The 22,522-nt window shown below is 30.3% G+C and overlaps 2 protein-coding genes across 2 annotated transcripts; both read right to left on the bottom strand.

Moving 5' to 3' along the window:
• Window positions 1-1,207: 1,207 nt before the first annotated feature.
• On the bottom strand, window positions 1,208-12,905 carry LOC145742600 (integrin alpha-11-like). Its single transcript, XM_082560376.1, has 29 exons — window positions 12,727-12,905; window positions 12,184-12,266; window positions 11,640-11,761; window positions 11,098-11,227; window positions 10,437-10,617; window positions 9,763-9,919; window positions 9,265-9,362; window positions 8,880-9,073; window positions 8,629-8,702; window positions 8,181-8,325; window positions 7,879-7,964; window positions 7,380-7,634; window positions 6,766-6,969; window positions 6,435-6,571; window positions 6,157-6,305; window positions 5,843-5,991; window positions 5,238-5,338; window positions 5,036-5,155; window positions 4,340-4,529; window positions 3,980-4,126; window positions 3,723-3,811; window positions 3,563-3,646; window positions 3,318-3,426; window positions 3,019-3,141; window positions 2,667-2,795; window positions 2,365-2,493; window positions 1,885-1,989; window positions 1,431-1,559; window positions 1,208-1,342 (listed from the first exon to the last, which is right to left on the bottom strand). The coding sequence occupies exons 1-29, from the start codon at window positions 12,903-12,905 to the stop codon at window positions 1,208-1,210; spliced, it is 3,933 nt and encodes a 1,310-aa protein (XP_082416502.1).
• A 147-nt stretch (window positions 12,906-13,052) lies between these two features.
• On the bottom strand, window positions 13,053-22,423 carry LOC145741565 (putative mitochondrial transporter UCP3). Its single transcript, XM_082559167.1, has 7 exons — window positions 22,102-22,423; window positions 17,290-17,638; window positions 16,734-17,169; window positions 16,412-16,580; window positions 16,105-16,283; window positions 14,546-14,687; window positions 13,053-14,251 (listed from the first exon to the last, which is right to left on the bottom strand). The coding sequence occupies exons 2-7, from the start codon at window positions 17,416-17,418 to the stop codon at window positions 14,146-14,148; spliced, it is 1,161 nt and encodes a 386-aa protein (XP_082415293.1). The 5' UTR covers window positions 17,419-17,638; window positions 22,102-22,423; the 3' UTR covers window positions 13,053-14,145.
• Between the last annotated feature and the right edge of the window lie 99 nt (window positions 22,424-22,522).

Here is a 22,522-nt window from a genome sequence, read left to right as displayed (position 1 = left end):
ACAATAATCGCTTACTACAACAAAGCCTACTGTTAAGCTATACTCGATAGGCAGCTGCCTTATAAAAACCTTCAAATTAGTTTTTTTGAAAGTCAAAAAACTATTTGAAAGTCACGGTTTTTAATATTGGCAATATAACTTTTGATTACTGTCGTTTTCAAGACCCTTACTAGGTTTTAAAGTGTTTACTTTTGCTCTTAACTATTGGTCGTCTCACACTTGTATTTTACTTTTTAAAGTTTTATGATTAAGTCACAAAGCGAGAATTGTCGACGTCATCAGTCTTTGTAAAATACAAATAGATATAATAATTAACTATCGTGCGTGTGAACCAAATTAATATACAAGTATAGAATTATTGTTTATTAGTCAATAAATTATAAAAATAAAATAAGGGCCTACATAAACCCTGTTGTATTCATTCCCAGCTTTGCAGAACCTAAAATCTTATTTTCTTTTGACTAGACTTAGTATTTTACTCTTTATTAACAAAATTTACAGATTTAGATATTAATTTTGACCCTTTTTATTTTTAATAATTTAAATACTGTATCGAAAACAGATTACTACAAAGTAATACAGGTCTAAACTAAATCAAAACTACACTGATATAAAAACTTTTAACATTTAAAAGTTTAAATCACCCAAGTTAATGATTGATATCTTGTACAAACAAGAGATCGAAGATTACCGAAACCAAAGAACCCTGTTTAAACAAGTTTTGATTGACTTATGAAAGTAAAAAGCACGATTTTTAGTAAACAAACTTTTCATTGTTAATATTGCAATTAATGATTTATTGAAGCACTCCTTTAATATCTAAAAATATTTGATTTTAAAATATCTTTTGTCAGTTTAAAAAAAAATGCTTTCAAAATTGTAATATTGTAATTATATTTGTAATATTGTATGGTAATATTGTAATTGTACAAAAATAAGTTTGTTAAATCGTCACAGTTATTTTTTAATTTTTACAACATATCCATTTTAGTGAATAAAATTATAAAAATATACAACAGAATTAAAATATTGCGATTTAACAACAAGCAATATTATTTAAATAATTCTTTTTTAAGTTCCACTTTAAACCTTGGTTTTTACGATATTCAATTTTGTTCCAAAAAATATTTATTTAAAACTAATTTTCTGCCAAAAAAATTATGAACAAATAATAAACGTTACTTTTTTATCCAACAAGATTATGACATCACAGTTCCATAGCGCTAATACGTTTCATGTTAATCGTACCAACAACAATATCAACATCGCTTTCAACCCGGTTCGCTTCCTCGGCCGCTTCGATCCGCAAGATGGCGTACTTGCTGCGACCAAAAAATCCAGCCTATATTTAAAATGTAAACATTTAAAAGCGTATACCATATCTTAAACGCTAACTGTTAAACTGTTAACTTAAACAAGTTATAACTTACTTTGTACATTGTCGCTATGATGGCTAATAGAAATAAGATGCCGCCAGTTGAAGCGTAGATGAATATAAACAAGGCATTCACAGTTGGTATTATAACAGGAGGTTCATATAGCTTGGCGGTAACATCAACCTTCAAAACACGATTAATATTAAAATCAACTCAATAAATTCAAGCTAAAAATACAACATTAATACACAAAGTTTGCAATTTTTTATATATATATTTTTATTCTTGACGTTGGAAGGTCGAATGCGCGACTTAAACATAGAGTAACATTAGTTACTACGACCCAGTCTCGAGTTGCCTGTGGCAGTTTGGAATATTATAGATGATAATTGCACGATAATTATACTGCTGATTAGTTCATACCGTTTATAGAACCTTACTCAAGGGCGCCACAGCATGAGATCAGTGTGGATTTAATTTAAATATGTTGCCATAATAAATAGTTTACCCTTGATGTGAATAAAGTTGAATTTAATCCGTCTTTGTTATAAATAAGTGGAGATTGTAAAGTAGAAACAGACAATCCACTTCTTAAAACCACACTTGTTTGATTCTGTCAATAAGTAAAAAAATTAGCATTGAAAATATTAATATAGTTTATTAGATATAAACTAAGACCAAGATATTAAAATTATATGGCGTGGTGTAGTGGTCGAAACACTTGGTTTTACTACACGAGGTCCTGTGTTTGATCACCAGTGTTCTCATGCTGTAGCCCCTTTGAGTAAGTCGCTAGAAACGGTATAAACTCCAGCAGAGTCGATATTTAATTGAATGATTGGGCATATATAAATTATAATATGCTGTAGTGGAATAGAATGAATTAAACAGTAATGTATATATAACCTTAGGCAGACCATATTTTTAAGACATCGCAAGAATTTTAAATATATTTTAAAAAGTAATACTAAAAATTATAATTTCGTACCTGAAATCTTAAAGCCTGAGACCAGAGTCGAAATAATGATCTGAATTGAATGACATCAGAAGATCCAAGATTGTTTATTTCACATCTCAAAGTTTCGCAAAAAAATGGTTGGTCTAATTCAGAACAATCCTAAATAAAAAAATTAAGTTTTAAAAACCTTACAGAAGTATTATATACATATTATTTATACTAATAAAATATATGGTAAAAACTTTATTTTTGTTTGTGAAAAGACAATTTATGAATTATTACATTAAAAAATAATAAACTAGTTTTGGTAAAATAGAATAAATATAACTTACAAAAATATTTCTGGTTATTGGATTTTGATTTGCATAAACATTAATAATTGGTCTAGTTGGGTTTATGGCTGTAGTTGAAAGTTTCAAAGTGTTCACATTATTTTTATCACATTTGCAAGTTGCACCTCCCTGTTAGGTTTAATAAAAAATTATTTAAAAATATTTTACGTCATTTTAAACCTAAATTTTATGAAACTAATGTATAGGAAAATATCATATATAAACATATATAAACATATATAAATACATATATAAACATTTTTGCTGTAGTATATTAAATTTAACGGTAAACACTTATTGATCAAATTAAATTAACAAATTAGTATCAAAAATAGATGTATTAATTAATTACCTCAATGGAAATACATTGTACATTATACAGATACAATAATCTTTGAGTGTTTAAATTTAATTTGCTTGGATAGTTTAAATTGAATTCAATGTTTGGTATATTGCTAAACCCAAGACCTTTAATCTTAATTTAAAACAAAATTAAAAGTTAAAAAATATAAAAACTAATATTTTTATTGACCTAATGTTTTTGTATTGTTTATTAAAAGGCCGACTTTACAACCTAGTATTTAAGGTTACTTTAATTAGCCAATACTAGTAACCATATTATTCAAATTTACAATGAAATTGTTAAGTAACCTCATATTCTATATTTATAGTAGGTACGTTTTCTCCGATCTTAAAAACCGAATCAGCTTCTAAATTTATATCCGTGAAGTTGAAGTATGTAACAACATCAATTCCTTTTCTATGTAATATAAAAATAGTTTAAATTTAACATGCATTTAAAAGTTCAATAACAAATATTATCTTGCATAAAATCTGTAGCTCAGATTAGTACATAACTTTTATCAACTACGTTGACTAAAAAATTAATTAAATACCTTTTAACTTCCAAATCTGATCTGTAGATTACTGGAATGTTATATTCCCAATTACTAACATCAGCTTCTGTATTTGTACTTGTCCTAATACAAAATTAACAAATAAATATTAAAAATGTAAGCTTATTAGAAATATTATAAAAAGAAAAGTTTAACTTACATAGAAGAAGATGTCACGCCAAAATATAAACTGTTTAAAGTTCCACTTTTTCTTAATCTGGTTGCTGAAAATTCAACTTCAAAATAACACTAAAATGTTTAAAAATAATATAAAAAGAGATTATTTAGATTAAACTTTAACAAAACTTACAAAATTGTTAAATGCTTTTAAAATATTTTAAATTTCTAAATTATTCTAAAACGACCTTGACAATTATTCTAAAACGATTATTTTGTTTAACAAACAATTTAACATACCCAAGTATTTTGTGGCATAATACTTCCAAAGTTAGTGTTATATTGGTATACTAAATGTTTTGTATTCATGCTTCCATTGATAATATCATTTCGATCGTCTCTAATACAATTTGGAAATAATGAGTTGGAACTACTGACAGAGCTAACCTAGAAAAACAAGTAAATATAGTGGTGTGTAGTAAAAAGCACCCCTTTTAAAATTACTTGCAAATTCCAAAAAGATGCTTCTTAATTTTTTACTCAGTCTTCTACCCTTATATAATTATTATATTACCAGTCTTAGAAATGCATTTAAGATTAACATTTTTGTATTTTTCTCTCTCTATATATAAATATTGTTTTTAAATTCCAATAATTTACCTTTAAATAATTAAGTTGGGCGGAAAATAAAATAGAAACTTCTGTGCCAAATGAGTTTTCTCCATCGTTAGTTAGATTAACTTTAAAGAGCAGAGGTTGGTGAATTGTTTCAGAAGATATTACCAATATTGTTTTATTCGCACTTAGATCTGTTTCAACTGTTTTACTGATGTTGTTTTCAAGTGTTGTTCTGAAAAAGATTGTTTGGTACAACAAGATTTAAAGACTTTTGGTATAAAAAATCTAAGCATTTAATAACTTGCATACTAACTAATGTTGCATAGAGTAACATCAGTTACTCCGACCCAGTCTCGAGTTGTCTGTCGCAGTTTGGGTTATTATAGAGACTATATTTACCCAGTAATTATGTTGTCTATTAAGTGCTGGCTTAGAAGGAGTTTATACCGTTTATAGCACCTTACTAAAAGGCGCTACAGCATAAGAGCAGTGGGGATTAAACCCACGACCTCGCAGTGATGTATTTACAACACAAAAAGAATTTAAAAACAGCAGTAAAATGATTAATTAACTAGATAAAACAAGATCAACAATATAAAAACGTTACAAGTAATGGCACAAAAGTACCAGAATGTAAAAACCTTATTTTATTGATAAAATGCTAAATTATATAGATTTAATATAAAAAGGAAATCTTTTCAGTGGTATAATTTTTTTAAATAGTATTTAAATACTTACGTTGTAATTGTAAGATTTGGTAGCAAAACATTTGCAGATATTTGTAAATTAGGTAAGCATTCATGATTAGCACAACTTCGATTAAATTTTGAGATGGAAGTAAATTGAGTTTTTGCGTTTCTAAAAATTTATAAAATAATTAAAATTAACACTAAGTCTTTGTTGTTGAAATTAATAAATTAATTTAAAACATTGGCCTTACATATTTGTAATAGATGTAAGTAGATCAGAATCTTTTTCGTGGTATAATTCAAATAACATCACTCCAGTAATATTTGAGTCATAATCAATTAAGTTATTTGGCTGTAAAAACATAATATTTGGTTTTAAAACATATAAGTTTATACACTTGTGCATTTAATTAAAATAACACTATTAACAATGGTTTAAAAACCATTAACCTTTAACCAGCAAAACCATTAACCAGCAGCGTGGTGTAGTGGTCGGAACACTTGCCTATCACACACAAGGTCCTGGGTTTGAATCCTAGTGATCTCATGCTGTAGCGCCTTTGAGTAAGACGTTATAAACGGTATAAACTCCTGCTGAGCCCTCACTTAATCAGCAGCATAATTACCGGGCAATTATAATCTATAATATACACCAAACTGCCACAAGCAACTCGAGACTGGTTTGGGGTAATTGATGTTACTCGTATGTTTAAGTCGCGCATTCGACTTTCCCACATCAAAGATGAAGATATATACAAAAAAAAAAAAAAAAAAACCCTTATTAAAAAAATTTTTATTTGTTATTAATTGATGTTATAAATTAATCTAATATATAAAAATATGTATAATAGCTTACCCTGACGTACAAAGTATAATTCCAACAAGTTTCCCTATTCTTTGTTAATTTAACAAACCCACTTTTGATTTGATTGAGCGAACTATTTCCATGTCTTTGAAACTGAATTCTTTTCAACACGGGGTCAACCGAAATATTAAACTTTACAACTAAAACAAAAACAAAAAATAAAATCAATGCTAAAAAATAAAAATTTTTAATATAACTTAAAAAATACCAAGTGTTTGTAAAAAGATTAACATGTCAATGTTCTTATAATATATCTTTAGCTATTTAAAAAAATATATAACAAAAATTTTCAAATAAGTATCCACCTAGTGTATTTTCAATAGATTTCCCAGTCGGAGTTAAACAAGCTTTCACTATCAAACAATCGAAATCGTTGCTATTAAAACATTCAATGATGTTTACGTCAGTTGGACTAAAAGATAGAGAGCCACTAAAATCAACGACTGGTCGAGACCTACAAAAAATATTAACAATATTATTTTTTTTATATATCGTCAGTTAACATTTCAAGTACTAAACATTTATTAAATTTTTAAAAACATTATTTTTATTTTAAAAGTTGTTTTTTTTAAATACCACAAACCTTAATACTACAATAGCATCAGTAAATGCTGAGGACACCAACAGATCAGGAATATTGTTACTATCTACGTCAATATTTCCTTGAACAGATAAACCAAAATACTGCAAAGTAGATCCCAACGTTGATGCTGATATTTTCTATTAAAAAAGTTAAAAATTAAAAAGTGAAACCTAATAAATGTAGCGAAAAAAATAAATATATTTTTAAATAAATTATTCAATTGGTAAGCATTATGATCTTCCAAAATTTTTTTTAGATTTAACCTAAAGTTTTTTTTTTATTTTAAAATTCGAAAAAAAAAATTGTTTTTGTAAAAAAAATTTCTAAAAACCTGTGCAAAATTTGTCATAGTTCCATCCACACCTCCGTGGTAAAAAAAGATAACTCCCTTATTGTTATCAGCAGATGGTGCACTGATTATAACATCATTGTAACCATCATTGTTTATGTCACCCGCTGATGAGATTGCCATACCAAACCTTCCACCTTCTGATCTATCACCAGTTAATATAATTGGTTGGTAAGTTGTAGTTGTCTATATAGAAAAAAAACAAAGAATTAAATATTTGTAAACAAATATAGTTTATTATCAGCTCTAACTTCACAGCCTTTTTATAGAACAATTTATTAAGTTGGTATATTATTGATGTGATGACAATATTTGTGTCGTGAAAAATTAGAAATTTCAAAAACGCATACCAATAGCGACATACGATTAAGTAACTTTAAAGATTGTTTTTTTTTATTTTTTATCCTCGGCGTGGGAACGTTTGACTTCACGACCTAAACATATAGAGTAACAACCGTTACTCTGACCCAGTCTTGAGTTGCCTTTGGCAGTTTGTGATATTATAAGTTATAAGCTGCTAATAAAGTGTTGGCTTAGCAAAAGTTTATACCGTTTATAGCGTTTATAGCCTCGTATCAAAAAAAATCAAAACTTACCCAAGTTTGCACAGAGTTGCTTGCTTGCGAAAGATAAACATAAACCCGTCCTTCATCATAATTATCTCCGACCCACAGCGGTGCTCCAACTAATAAATCGTCTTTTCCATCGCCGTTGATGTCTGTAGAGAGCAAACTCCCGCCAAAATAACTACCGACTTGTTTGTTATTTGATTCACAAGTCAAGCAATTTGTTGCTTTAATAAGTTGGGGGTCTGAGAGGTTAGAGAAGTTCGTAGGTTGATAGATTAAAACCTAATTCAATAAAACACTTAATTTATTTAAAATAATAATTATACTACGTTGTTAAACATCAAATTGAGATTAAAGTTTTTTGTAGATTAAAGTTTTGTAAGTTTTTATTCCTCGGCTTTCTTAGATAAGTTAGAAACAATATTTGCTTCTACTAAACCAAACAAAAAACGGTTAAAAAGTTAAGTAGTATTAACAGATCTTTAGACTGAAAAGTAAACAAAAAAGATAAAGTTGAAATACTTACTGCTCCGTAAAGTTCGTGTCTTGGAGCGCCAGCAGCCACAAGTAGTATATCATTTCCATCATAATAACCACTCGATATAACATAGCCTAATAAAACGTGCTTATTTTTATAAGTTTATAAAGTAATTTTATAAAGTTTATAAAACAAAAAACATACCAAAGTATATATTTTTATTATTTAATATTAGTTAACTAGTATACTACCGATGACAACGTTATCATGACCTTAAAGAAGTACAAATCAATCCCTAAACCTTGTTGGGTAAAAGCCAACATTACAATTCAAAACAAATATTTATTTACCTAAATAGGAGTCTAATGATTTTCCAGGCAGCGCTATCTGTAGTTGTGAAAATTCAGGTAAATAACCAATACTTCCATTCACCATTTTTACAACTGAACCTGTTCCTTCAAATGCACCAACAGCTCCAATAAAAACATCATTAGTCTGTGTTTAAACACAAGAGTTTGTTTTAAATTTACAAAAACATGGTGTTACAATTATAGATTGTTGTTATAAGTTAACGTAGTCAAGTGTGTACACCTTAACATACCAGTTATCTTTAATACTAGTAACTTAAATGTACGTGGATACTTTTACAAAGATTTTTATATGTTAGATTAAGGTACTGATATATACTGTGTATTTTTATTCTATTTAAAAATATTGTTATTTTAAATTAGGCTTTAAACCTAGAATAAAATAGGTGACAACATATTGCACCAAAATAAATTTTAAAAACTAACCAACCTTAGGCTGATAGTGGGCACTGAATCCCATCAAGGCATTTTCATAAGACGACGTTGCTACTCCAGAAGATTGACCTAAAATAATAAATTTCGTAAGACAAACCAAATTAATGTAGGTGACTTGTTTTATATATATATAAGAATGTTATTATTAAACTATAATACAATAGTAAAATAAAAGATTAGACAAAAATTTTTACTCTTTATTACTTTTAACTTTTAAATGCATTACACTTTTTTTTAGGTATTTACCTTCACTTTGAACATTGGATATAATTTTTGCCAGCTCTGTCAATTCTCTCGAAAGTTGATTGTAGTTATCAAGCTTCAGGACTCTATCAGTACCAGTATTACCGTTTGCACTTGTGTATAATTGATTCAAATTTACTTTACTACCAACACCAATGGCATACACGGTTACATTGTTTTCTTCTGTTAATTCAAAGCTTAAAATAACACAAAAATAATTGTGATAAAATCTTTGTGAAATTTATTACCAATTTTACATAGTAATCATATGTAAGATTGTAACTGTTTTAACTGAAGCTAAATAACAATTGATTGAAGAATGATCACACAATTTTACAAAGTTAGTAAAGAAAGTTAATAAAAAAACGCGAATCCTGGCAAGAGTTACCTGTTTTGCAAATTTGAACTATCAGAAGCTACTCCATCAGTAATAAGAACCAATACTTTATTTGATTTTTCCGCATTACTCGAGTTAGAAAACACATTCTAAACGTTAACATATGCCTATTTATTTTTGTATATATCTTTATCCTCGATGTGGGAAGGTCAAAAGCGCGACCTAAACATAGAGTAACATCAGTTACTCCGACCCAGTCTCGAGTTGCTTGTGGCAGTTTGGGATATTAGATATTATAATTGCCCGGTATTTATGCTGCTGATTAAGTGCTGGCTCAGTAGGAGTTTATACCATTTATAGCGCCTTACTTAAGGGCGCTACAGCATGAGAGCAGTGTGGATTAAACCCACGACCCCATGAGAGTGTAGCAAGTGTTTTTACCACTACACCACGCTGCCGGATTTGTTAGCTTTATTGTAAAACGGTTGAAGTATTGGTAGTATTTACCCTTATCAATCTCTTATAAATTGCCAAAAAAAAAACACTTACCAAAACAACATTTTTAATTGCCTGTGCAGTGTAAGTGTTATCAAACAATGCATGGGTCATTTCATTTTCTATTTTCATCTTAAAGCAAGATACATCACTACATTCTCCTAAATTTGTGGGTATTCTGTAAAACTCTGATGTGAAAGGAGTCTCAACCCTAAACAAATAAATATATTTATAATAATAAAAAATTCTATGTTTATATGCTTTTTTATACAAGTTTAAATAAAAAAAACTAAATTGCAAAAGAAGACTAAGAATATAGAAATTAAAACAAAGAAATGTTTCTGTAAAATTTTGAACATAAATGTAATATTTTTCTTAACAACCACCGGCAGCTTGGTGAAGTGGTAAGAACACTTGCTACACCACACATGAGGTCGTGGGTTCAATCCCCACTGATCTCATGCTGTAGCGCCCTTGAGTAAGGCGCTATAAACGGTACGAACTTCTGCTGAGCCAGCACCTAATCAGCAGCAAAATTATCGGTCAATTATAATCTATAATGTCTCAAACTGCCACAGGCAACTTGAGACTGGGTCGTAGTAACTGATGTTACTCTATGTTTAAGTCGCGCATTCGATTTTCCCACATCAAGAATAAAGATATATAAAAAAAGGCAACATAAATATTATCTTCAAACATTTTTTTTACCCATTATTCATAACACTTACATTAAATTTTCTTCTCCCTCTCCATATAACACAACACCAAGTTGTGTTGAGCCACCAATACTATCTTGAAACACATCAGAAACGTTGATCAGAACATTTTTAATTTCATCAAAATCCGTGCTGTTAATTGATTTAGAAGAATCCACCAAAAATACGAGATCCAAAAATGTAGTAAAACAAACTGTAAATAAAACATATAAAAACTGAATCCATACTAGTAAAACATCTGATAAAAAATATATTGTAAATTAAACTAAATTTTTTGCTATGACTTTTATCATAGCCGGCGGCGTGGTGTAGTAAGAACACTTGCTACACCACCATGAGGTCGTGGGTTCAATCCCCACTGATCTCTTGCTGTAGCGCCCTTGAGTAAGGCGCTATAAACGGTATACACTCCTGCTAAGCCAGCACTCAATCAGCAGAATAATTATGGGGCAATTATAATCTATTATATAATATCCCAAACTGTCAAAGGCAACTCAAGATTGAGTCGAAGTAACTGATGTTACTCTGTTTAAGTCGCGCATTCGACTTTCCCACATCGAGGATAAAGGTGTATACAAAAAAAAATATTTTTACTATAATATAAACAATGAAGGATACACTAGTTAAACTTAATAATTAAATTGAATAAAATTTAAAGAGCAAATTTTTTTACCAACTTCATCCCATGATACCAATTCAAGATCTCCATAATTTTCGTTTGGTTCAATATTGTTGCTGTAACAAGCTCCTGGCATTTGCTGAATACTTCTCCCACAATATTTCAGCCTTCCCGGAGCACACGCCTATGTGGTCCAATATTATTATCATTATAAGATCTATATTTAAGTATTCTATTCTAGTAGGTAAAATTTTACTGTAGTACCACCATAAGCGTATTAGTATATTAAAGCACCAAAGAAATTGTTCCGCAAAAATTTAAATAATTTCAAAACTTCGTTTTGAAGCAAATACTATTTATCTACATCACAAATGAGGTCCTGTGTTCAATCCCCACTACTCTCATGCTGTAGCGCCCTTAAGTAAGGCGCTATAAACGGTATGAACTCATTCTGAGCCACCAACAGCATAATTACCATTTAATATCTATAATATACGAAACTGCTAAAGGCAACTCGGGCTTGGTCAGAGTAAATAAAGAAATAAAGAAATACAAAAAAAAATTTAGAATAAAATAAAACCAAAGGTTCTACTTACTAAATATGAGTTTGTTTCGCTAGTTTGAATAACAGTCAATCCAAACGCATCGACTTCAGTTATTCGTTGATATTTTCCTGGTATAAAACTATTGGAATCATATGCAATACTACAGTCTGTCTCTATACAAAAAACAAATAGCAAGTTAATGGAAATGCACTTTAAATTATCCATAATCATTTATAGGTTTCTTTTTTATTTTATATATCTTAATCTTAATAACAAAAACTTAAATTTCTATAGGCCTATGCTACACGTTAATATTAATACATTTTCCTTCAACAAATTAGTAAAATAACGTTATTATCAGCGCAAATTCTACCATATAACTTGCTAAACAGAAATGTTAAACTGCTTTGACAAAAACTAAGGAATGCGAACTGTTTCGAAAAAGCGCTAATTACTGAAGGCGTTTTTAAAAATTTTGCGTTCGCCTGTTTCATTTGCCTTTGCCAGTTAAATTTTGCCGGGCTTATGCCCTTGCAATTTCTTTAAACACAAAGTTTACTATATTTTTAAACCAATAAAATTAAACAAAACTTACCAGGAGTACTAACAATATTATCAACAGAACATTGTAGAACTCTACCTTCGCCACTTTTGTATTTAGGTGCTCCAGCAACTAAACTATAAACAAAATATACTTAAAAAACGCATATTTTTATAAAACGTTAAAGAACTGTTATATAAAAGTCAATCTAAGTGTGTGTTAATTTTGTAAATGTAGCTAATAAGTAATAACACAGATCTGCAATAAGTTACTCTTGTCAGGTCAATTTAAATAGCTTGGTGTAGTGGTCAGAACACTCTTCTACCATACACAAGGTCCTGGGTTTGATCCCCAGAGATCTCATGCTGTAGCGTCCTTAAGTAAGGCGTTATAAAGGGTACAAACTTCTGTTGAGCCAGCACTTAATTGACAGCTTAATCATCGATCAGTTATAATCTATAATATCCCAAACTACCACAGGCAACTCGAGATTGGGTCGGGGTGAATGATGTTACTCTATGTTTAGTTTGTGAAATCGACTCTCCCACATCGAGGATAAAGATATATACAAAAAAATAAAGAATACTATACCATTACCTTAAAGAACCAGCTATTGATGATGCAAAAAATTGATATCCTGCCAAACTTGACCGATTATAAGATGAATTTTCGGAGATATTTAAAATCTTTGCCCCTGCAGAATCGGTTGCTATATTAAAAGCGGACAAAGTCTTTACAGTTAATCCCCAAAACAGAAAGAAAAATAATTTTGACATTTTCCTTCTCGAAAAATCCAACGATATACTTCACAACGTAATTTAAAATAAGGTGAATTCAATACCTAACAGAACAGTTTACAGTAATAATAACAACACTAATATACAACATACTAACCCACGCTTTTAAGTATGTAATATATTTTTACTACCAAGACGAAAAAATTATTTATATGTTTACAATTTAAGCAATCAACAACAACAGAAACAAAATAATGCTTATTAATGTGTAGGTGGAAGATACTCAGTAAACCATTTACTTTAAAAAGGTAAATTTATATTTCTGTAACCAAAATGGTTATCGTTGTCTTCAATTCTATTTCAACAAAATAATAAAAACAAAACGAATTTAAATTCTTTTTTTTTAGAATATATTTAAGCCAAATAAAGAAAATGTTTGCCTTACAAGACGAGAAAAAAAAATAAACGCACAAAGATAAAGCAAAATAATTATGTACAATTGTGTGCTATATACAAATCAAATACAATTTAAAACAAGCGATTAAAATATAACAATAAAAAGCACCAACATTATTCGTTTAAAAGAAAAAAAATGATATGAATTTTAAAGTGCAGTTTTTTCTTCAACAAAAATGACGTCATAATTCATGACGTCATTTAACAGTGAAAAATGTAAAACAATGACGTCATAAACCACGTGATTGAGATGCTTTTAAAAACATTATTTTGGAACCGAAACTCTTTGCCTACGAGGTATAGGTTGTAGTGCATGATTTTGTTTTGAAAGAGTTAAAACCAATAAGCCTAAATTTAAAAATCAAAACACAAATAAAAAACTGTAAAACTGTGAATATACTTTTATAAAAAGCAAAAAATAATATGCTATAGTTAAAGTTTTGGTTAAACAAAAACAAATTTCAACAAAATATATATATAAGGCTTTAAAAGGTTAACAAAAAAATTGTGTTAAACTTGGATATAAAATTCAATTTTGTGTTAGATTTGGAATCTAATTTTTTCTGTATAGCAAACTTTGTTGTAAGTGCATTATGTGTATATTGTTTTAAAATTTGTATATTTGACAAACATTTAAAATTCAAGTAAACAAAAGTGGTCCATCTAAAACGAGGTCGAAATATGTTTTAGATGTATTAAGGTGGTAATTTAAAAGCATAACTTTTTTGACCAAAAAAATTAGACCTTTTTATGAAATTTTTAAAACTTATTTTTTTAAGATTAGCCTATGATAACTACAGCATATAGATGTGTATATAATAGTCTATACATCGCCGTATTGTATTCTTCGTGCCAGTATCTTGTATTGCTCATACGATACGAACATTACAATATTCCAGGAGCCCAGTCTTAGATAGGCAGGAACAAATCTAAAAAAATAATAAAAAAATTGTTAACAATATTTAACTAATTACTGGTATTATATTTTATAGTTATGTATATTGTAAATTATATTTTTTTGCAAACTATATTTAGGTACAGCGCAAATTAAAATAAATAAGTTTTTACGATATTTTTAGATATTCTGTTCAAAAAATTTTTTTTTCATATTATTATTGTTAGATAATTGCTTATAAATTACTAGCAAAATTAGAAAATTTTTAAAACGACAATTTTTTTACACTTTACAAATTAATTAAATTCGATAAAAAAACAACATTTACCCCTTGTAGAAAGCACGGAATCCTTCCTTCAAAAACATATTCTTAGCACATTCAGTTGGACCTTTATAAGCTCCTTTAGGTGAGTTCATATACCTGGTTTTAACTACATCGACAGGAGAAGCTACGACCGTTGTTATAAAACCTGTTAAAAAAGAAAAATTTACAAATTGAATGGAAAAAGAGGGTTTTGTGATACCATTAAAAATATTCAATAAAAATTAAGATACTTTATACGTTTATTGCATATAATATACTATGTTAAAATTATTTAATAATGAAGTGTAGTAGTTAGAACGCTTGGCTTTATACTACATGAGTTTCTGGGTTCGATCCCCACTGCTTTTATGCTGTAGCCCCCTTGAGTAAAGTGCTATAAACTGTATGAACTTCTGCTAAGCCAGCACTTAATCAGCAGCATATTTAACGGGCAATTATAATCTATAATATCCCAAACTGCCAAATGCAACTTGAGACTGGGTCGGGGTAACAATTGTTACTCTATGTTTAGGTTGTAAAGTCAAACTTTCCACATCAAGGATAAACAAATACAAAAAAAACGCAAGTATTGTTTTAAAATGCCCTAATACCGAATAATAAAATCAACCAGCTTCCAATACCACCCAAGCAGATTAACTTATTAATAATTCAATTTTATATTTAAACGCAATTACCGCGCAATTTAAAACCATCTGCGATTTGATTAAAACAATTTACATAACTGACATCAATATTGGTATTTAAATCACCCCAAATTAAACTTTAATGAGATCCCAACAATTTCCTAAATTATTACGTAGCGATGACGTCACGTTGTCAATAACAGCTGCTTGCTGTGAGTCGATAAAATGTATTGATTACGCATCAAATAAATTAAAATCAAATTTTGGAAATTTTTTTAAATAGCAAAAAAAAATTGCTGAAATATTAAAATAATTAATAACAGTATCAGAAACAACGTGATTTACAAAACGAAACCTTAACTAAAATAAGCGGTAAAAAATAGACAATTCGACGTAACGGCGCCACGTTTTTTGTTGCAATATTATTCCGTGTTGCAATATTTTCGGTTCTGTCTAGGTTAACAGTTTACATTTACGCTATAGTTAGTTCCTAAAACGTTTACTTTTCCTATATATATATATATTTTTTGTAGATATCTTTATCCTCGATGTGGGAATGTCGAATGCATGACTTAAACATAGAGTAACATCAGTTACTCCGACCCAGTCTCGAGTTGCCTGTGTCAGTTTGAGACATTATAGATTATAACTGCATGATAATTAAGCTGCTGATTAAGTGCTGGCTCAGCAGGAGTTCATACCGATTAAAGCGCCTTACTTAAGGGCACTACAGCATGAGAATAGTGGGGATTGAACCAACGACCTCATGTGTGGTGTAGCAAGTGTTCTTACTACTATACCACGCTGCTGGCAAATGCTATGAACGGAGAACCAAATCATTCTTATGCTACTGCTTTATTGTTTTAATAAAAAGAATTTAAAAACGATAAAATTTTAAAGTTGCATTTATCAAAAAAAAAATTCAAAATGTATAAGTACCTGATATAAAGGCAGATGTGAAATGGCATATCGGGTTGTCGTTAAGAATTCGATAATCGAGGATAAGTTCCTTCACGATATCATAAGTAACAAGTTCACATACATTAACGACAGCAAGTCTCGTTGCATTCGCACCGAGGCCTTTCCATAATTCACCAAAACCGCCTTTGTATATATGTCTATAATATAACACTGTATTGTTAATAAAAATCAATATTTAACAAAAATTTGACCTAATAAACGCCTATACTTACAAAGGTTATGGCACAAATTTTATTAAATAGTCATTTTTTAGTAATATTTTTACCTGTAAGCTGCAAAACTGGTCTTATATCTTCGTTGAGACTTTGGCAGATTGGTTTGTGCCTGCATCCGAATCTTGACAACCTCGGTCGGTTGGAATAAGGATACGGCAATAAATGCAGTAGTGCAACCAGCTAGAATGCGCTGTGGAATCTGCTTGCCTTCTGGATTGCCTAAAAATGATTTTAAATTAGTTTTTGTTGTATAGATATCACTAAAACGAACATTTTGTAGAAAAAATAAATGCCTAAAATAGTCTATTAATTTTGCAGTAACATCTTTTTAATTCAAATAGCTAACAGTTCTTTAAAAATATTTATTTTTACCTGGTATAAGTTTTTGATAAAATTCTTTAACAGAGTCGTAGAGTCCGATCCGTACCGCACAGAAAGATATCTGTCTTTGCAAACCAGCAGCAAGGCCTCCGTACAAACTCAAAAATCCGTTTCTTTTCACCCCGGATACCATGGTACCAATCAAACTAACTCGTGCATTAGACATTAAAGCTTGTGCTGAAGAGGCATGGGACCGTAAGAGAACGTTTTTGTATGGTAGGGTCCGGTTCGTACTTTTAAACGGCCCGTTATTAGATTGTCTTTGGCTGGTGATTGAATTAATGGCAGCCATTTTTCGTAACGTACTAAGGTCTGGTTTTTTATGTGTACCAGATGCTACGGCATTGGTTCGTTGGATGTAGTTTTTGGATGGTTGATTTGGAGATGGTTTTGTTGGTTTGGTGGTGGGCGTAGATTCACCATTAACCTATTAAGCAAAACAAAAATGGTTTTTAAATAAGATTAAAAAAATTTTGCCTACATTTTTTTAGCCTAATTAAGACGCTTTAAATTTTCATTTTTTAAAGCATTTTTAACTTTGAATTACCTGCAACCAAACTTTCACAGTGTCTAGTGGAAAAGTACACAAGTCAGCAGTACATCCAGCTAAGCCAGCACTTGCTATTTTCAAAGGCAGAGACAGCGGTAACTCATTTTCATTACTTGGTGGAGACATTTTGAATATTTCTTGTAGATATTTTTTTAGGTAAAATTAGTGTTGCTTTTTTGATTTCTAATTATATTGAAAAGCCCACATATTTTGATTAAAGTACTTCTGAGTTTTACAATATTGGTCAAAGTCGGACGTAAAGTGATTTAAAAGACAGTTTTTTAAACTTTTTTTTTCTTGAATTTCACCTTGATCCAACGTTGTTTCAATAACTTGTTTTTCACAGCTAAAAATCAACAAAAAATAAAAATTAAATTATTAAAGCATAAAAATTTCATTAGAATAGAACTGATATTGATCTAGGCTAGAATAATTGATTAGCTATTATTTTAAACCTGTCTGCGAAACAGCCTTCATTGCAAAAGCTATATTCAAAAAACAACTTCATTTTTAAGCTAGTGTGCTTCTAAAATAAACTAACACACTATAAATAAACACTTGCACAAAAAATTACAAACATACAAATAATAACAAAACCTAAAATTTATTAAAATTGTAAACACACACTTTGTTTAAATACACAAACAAAGAATAAATAATTGCGTCATAAACTAACTTCAAATCCTGCCAACCGTAGCCATGCAAAGGTTGCAACCAAAAACAACTGAAATAAAAAAGCAAAAAATCGAAATCCAGCACGACCTAATAAGCTAATCAACGATACTGCTAATTCGGAATAGCACTGCGCCTTTCTTTGCTTCTTATACTAAAAGATGGCGTCGTGCATTTTTCCTAAAGCGACCGAGAACATTAAACTAAGGTCGAACTATCAAAGAGACCTTGAAGATATTTCTAGACATCTTCCGAGCTGGTGTTATGCTGAACCTAGCAGACCGAGTTGCGTTTGGTCGACTGCTCACGACGATGACAATTCGAACGCGGTAGGTCGTCTTATATAGCACTGATTTTTATTACGAAATATTTTAGGGGCTGTCCCTCTAATATTATACTCTTATTACAAAATCGACGCCGGTTTGAACTACCTAAGAAAAATTATTTTTTTCTAATATTAATTATAAACTTTTACATCTAAACATATATTGCTTTTTTGTTGAATACAAAAGAGCACATATAAAAGTATTATAATTTTAAAAGCCCTGTTAAAAATGCGCCAACATTGCGTAAGCAAATTTTTACCTCTAGGCTATTAACGTTAACAGCTACCTACTCCTAAAATGTTTGTTTTTAAATTGAACACTTTTTTCGCTCAAATTAAAACTCGTTTTTTTCACCCCAGATTTTAGATTTTATGAAGCTCGAAGAGGACATCTTGCGGAACGTTTTAAACGAAGATAAGGAAAGCGAAATGCCGATAAATTTCCCTTCTTTCAATTACGTTCCATTGCCGATGCCTCAAAGCTTAATCAAGTAGGGCCAATAAATTAATATAAAATTTAAAATATATAACTTTAAATTTATCACGCAAATATTACATTTATTTTATATACAAATTAAATTAGAAATTATAATCATAATAAACTTTAAGAAACTATTCATGAATATAATTTTTGCAAAACATGTTTTCGAAAATTTTTCGCTAGACAACGAGGGTGTAAAAAACAAGTATATATATGTAAATTTCTATTCATTCTATTCAGGTCGAATCCTATTTTAAAGCTCTGTACGTATGATGGTATTAATTCATCTGCAATGTTTAGCAGAAGTCAGCAGCTGGAAAATTTCAATACCTATTTCAATAAGGAACGTACACCCAATGGTAATTTAACTACGGTGTTGAATTTCATAAAGAAACGTTGTTTTTCCTGTTGCGAAATTTGCTGACAGATTGTTTTTTTTTAACAGACTTAAATTACGAAATTTTACAATTTGCAAACTAGTTATAAATTCAAATTGTTTCACAACAACTTATATCTTAAAGAAAGTAAATTTCGAAATTTCCAATATATTTACATACAATTTTTCCCATTCTTTTTTAAATTGAATTTTAAAGTTTAATATTTAAAACAAAATCCCCATAAACAAATTATTAAAATAAAAAAGCGCATTTTATAACAACAGTTACTGTTAAAAAAAAACAAGTTCTTTTACATTCACCCGGTATTGAAATTAATATCACGTGTTAAAAAAATTACGCAATATTTCAAAAACTTAATTGCGTCAGATAGACAATTGAAGAGTATTTGAACAAGAAATTAACGACCCATTGTTACGTTTAAGATCAACAATTGTGTGGAAATTATGACGTCATAACCACAAAAACAAGAGCTCCGCCTACACAGCTTCAACAACCAATCAACACCACTCAAGCGTTTGACCCAACAACCGCAAACCAGTTGGATATTAATCATTGGATTTCAAGCACTTTCAGTCAGGGTGTTTACCAGCCTCATAATGGTACTTTTGAGCTGACGAACTTGCTCAAAAAATACCAACTGCGAAACCAAGAAAAAATCCAAACAAATCGAGACGCCAGCCAACTGGTAACACCTCCTTCTAAACCAATCAGCGCACCGCAATTTACGCAAGCTATCGTAGCCGACCAATCGCAGAGTAAGGCTAAAAAATGCACAAAATGCGCTGTCAAAATCGTGCCGACCAAGCAACCTATCAGTCCTGACTACAAACAACCCAATTTAGCAAAAATGAGTCTGGATGGGACAAAAATTAGTTTTCGGCGCCGTGTTGTGCCACGCTTGGCGCCCCGTCTAGCGGCGAAGCAAAACCTGCGAAGAAAAGCCGTCTCGAAAAACGACATCAAGACCTTCGCACAAATTGTGGCTGAAAAATATCGCGAAAATCTCAACTGATCTTGTTTCAATTCCAAGGCTACATCTCTAGCTAACGTGTATTTTTGTGGAAGAAAGTACAAATTATTTTTAAGTTTTTTTCGCTATTTTTTTCCCTGAATAAATAAAATTTAACTCATGCACCTAAAACGTTGTATATCAATTTTTAAACTCAACCAAACCTTATTTAAAGCGCCTGTTTTTAAATTAAATTTTCTGAAATAAAAATTTAAATTATAAGTGATATTTATACCAGTCTAAATCACGATGGTTTAAATCTATCGCCAATTAGAATATTATTTATAAGAGGCGTTATCTGACTGCGTTACGAAAACTGTCCAATCACGTTCGAGCCCATCCCACGAAACGGACCAATAGGAGCGCGCAAAACAAGTCGAGCAGCAAGCAGGCCTTCGGGGCAGTAGACAAAGAACTTGTGCAAATTACCTTATTGAGAAAATCGGCGTCAACAAAATACAATTACTGGTTCTCTAAAATCGAAATTTTCTATAGATTTAGACTAAGTTCCTGCGCTTAGTACTTGCTGAAAATATATTCCTTACCAAATAAAATAGCCAGCAGTATCTATTTATAAATACTACAAACAAAATTAATAACTTTCTTAACAACATTTCTATATACTACTACGTTTACCTTAATATATCATTAACGTTATGAAAAAAAACAAAGCATTAGACACGCTAATTTCTACGTCACGACTTGAATTAATACAAAGGAAGTGAGGTCACTAATTATACTCTGCGTATTGTTAATTATAAATCAAACTACTGCGTACGCATGTTGTTACTCAGAAATGTCATAATTTGTTATGTTAAAAATAGTTTATAAAAACAAAAATACAAACAAATCAAAAATCTTATATTTAGAACCTATCAAAAATATAATAAATGTCCTAAAAATAATTTTTTTGCTATTTTTAATCCTAATAATATGTCATCTGTAAAAAGCGACAACTTATAAAGTAATTCAAGTATATTTTGAAGACGGTTTTGTCCTTAAATTTCAGGCTATCAAACTGGTTAGTCAAGCGGAGCTAGAATTTTCAAAAAAAGAAATATAATGATCAGAATTGTTATTGCGTTTTGGTGAACTCTAAGCCATGGTCATGCGTGCAGGCTTATATATCTACAACAACAATTTACTTTACCATGGGGACTTCTGTAAAAAAATATTGTGCAATTTTAAGTGGGCCGTATGACGTTTATATTGTTTTTATGCTACACTAAAAAGTGTCGTAATCTATTCGAAAAACACGCAATTTTTGCATCAAATATTGATGGTAATTCGCAGTTAACATTTTGGCTTTTAAATATTAATTGCAACCCCCCTAATTAAATTCAAAATTTACAATGTGTCGGTAGCAAATAAAAGCAAATCATCGTTTTTATTAGGTCAATGTTTATTTTTGGTCTACCCCTACACAAAAAGCGTTGCGAAATTTATCGTTTCAACAAAATTTGCTGATTCGCAGATCTATTGTCCCATCCCTTTCGCACGATTGTGATTGGCTGTTAGGTATTGCGAAACGCCGACGCCCAGACGACGGACCAATCACAGAGGGGGTAAACAGGAAGGCCGGGTGGTGCGTCATTAGTTGCTCGCGTTATATTTCGCGATCGTTAAAAAATGCGACGAGCTTTAACCTAGCCTACAGTAGCCTGGAACAAAGAGTAACGCCTATCTTAATGACGACATAAGCCAATGGGACAGGGACAAAGAAAGCATGCCGATTGCGAGTCGGCAAACATTTAAATGACGTAATTGCCATCTACAGTTCCTATTTCATGATATCAGGTTACATATTTCCTAATACTCATTCTCATATTGAATTTCAACTAACAATATTTCTACAAATGCATTTGCACGTACAAAACTACATTCACTGACCTTTGAAAACAAAATTGAAAAACAATCAACCTACCTCACGTGATTGTCCTTCATAATATCGCCAAAAACCCTTGTTATTTTCATATTATATCTGTAACAAGTAAAAGGTCAGGCAGGCTTATTTCAATTAAAGCTAGCCCGGAGCAATTTGGGCTAAAAGGTATTTTTATTGCTAAAGCCTTCGCTTTTAAAAAATTTAATCTTCTTAAACAGCTGATTCTGACGACGTTTAAACGGTCAAATTAGGCAATTTTTATACCCATACGAAGCCTACTTTTTTGCTAACAAGCTACGACTTATATTTTTCAACTTAATGTTAACGTTAAGCCCAAAACTTCCGCTTTGCCATGCGATATTTTTCTTTATATTTAAATGTTCGTAATGAATGGCGAAAAAACGAGAGAGGTGACGAAATCCTGTCAATAAAAAAGAAAAACGCAAGCACAAAGAGTGAG

This window comes from Corella eumyota, chromosome 2, assembly GCF_963082875.1.
Source record: "Corella eumyota chromosome 2, kaCorEumy4.1, whole genome shotgun sequence".
NCBI lineage: Eukaryota > Metazoa > Chordata > Ascidiacea > Phlebobranchia > Corellidae > Corella > Corella eumyota.
Note: the sequence above shows the minus strand (reverse complement) of the source record. Positions and strands in the feature narration are given on the sequence as shown.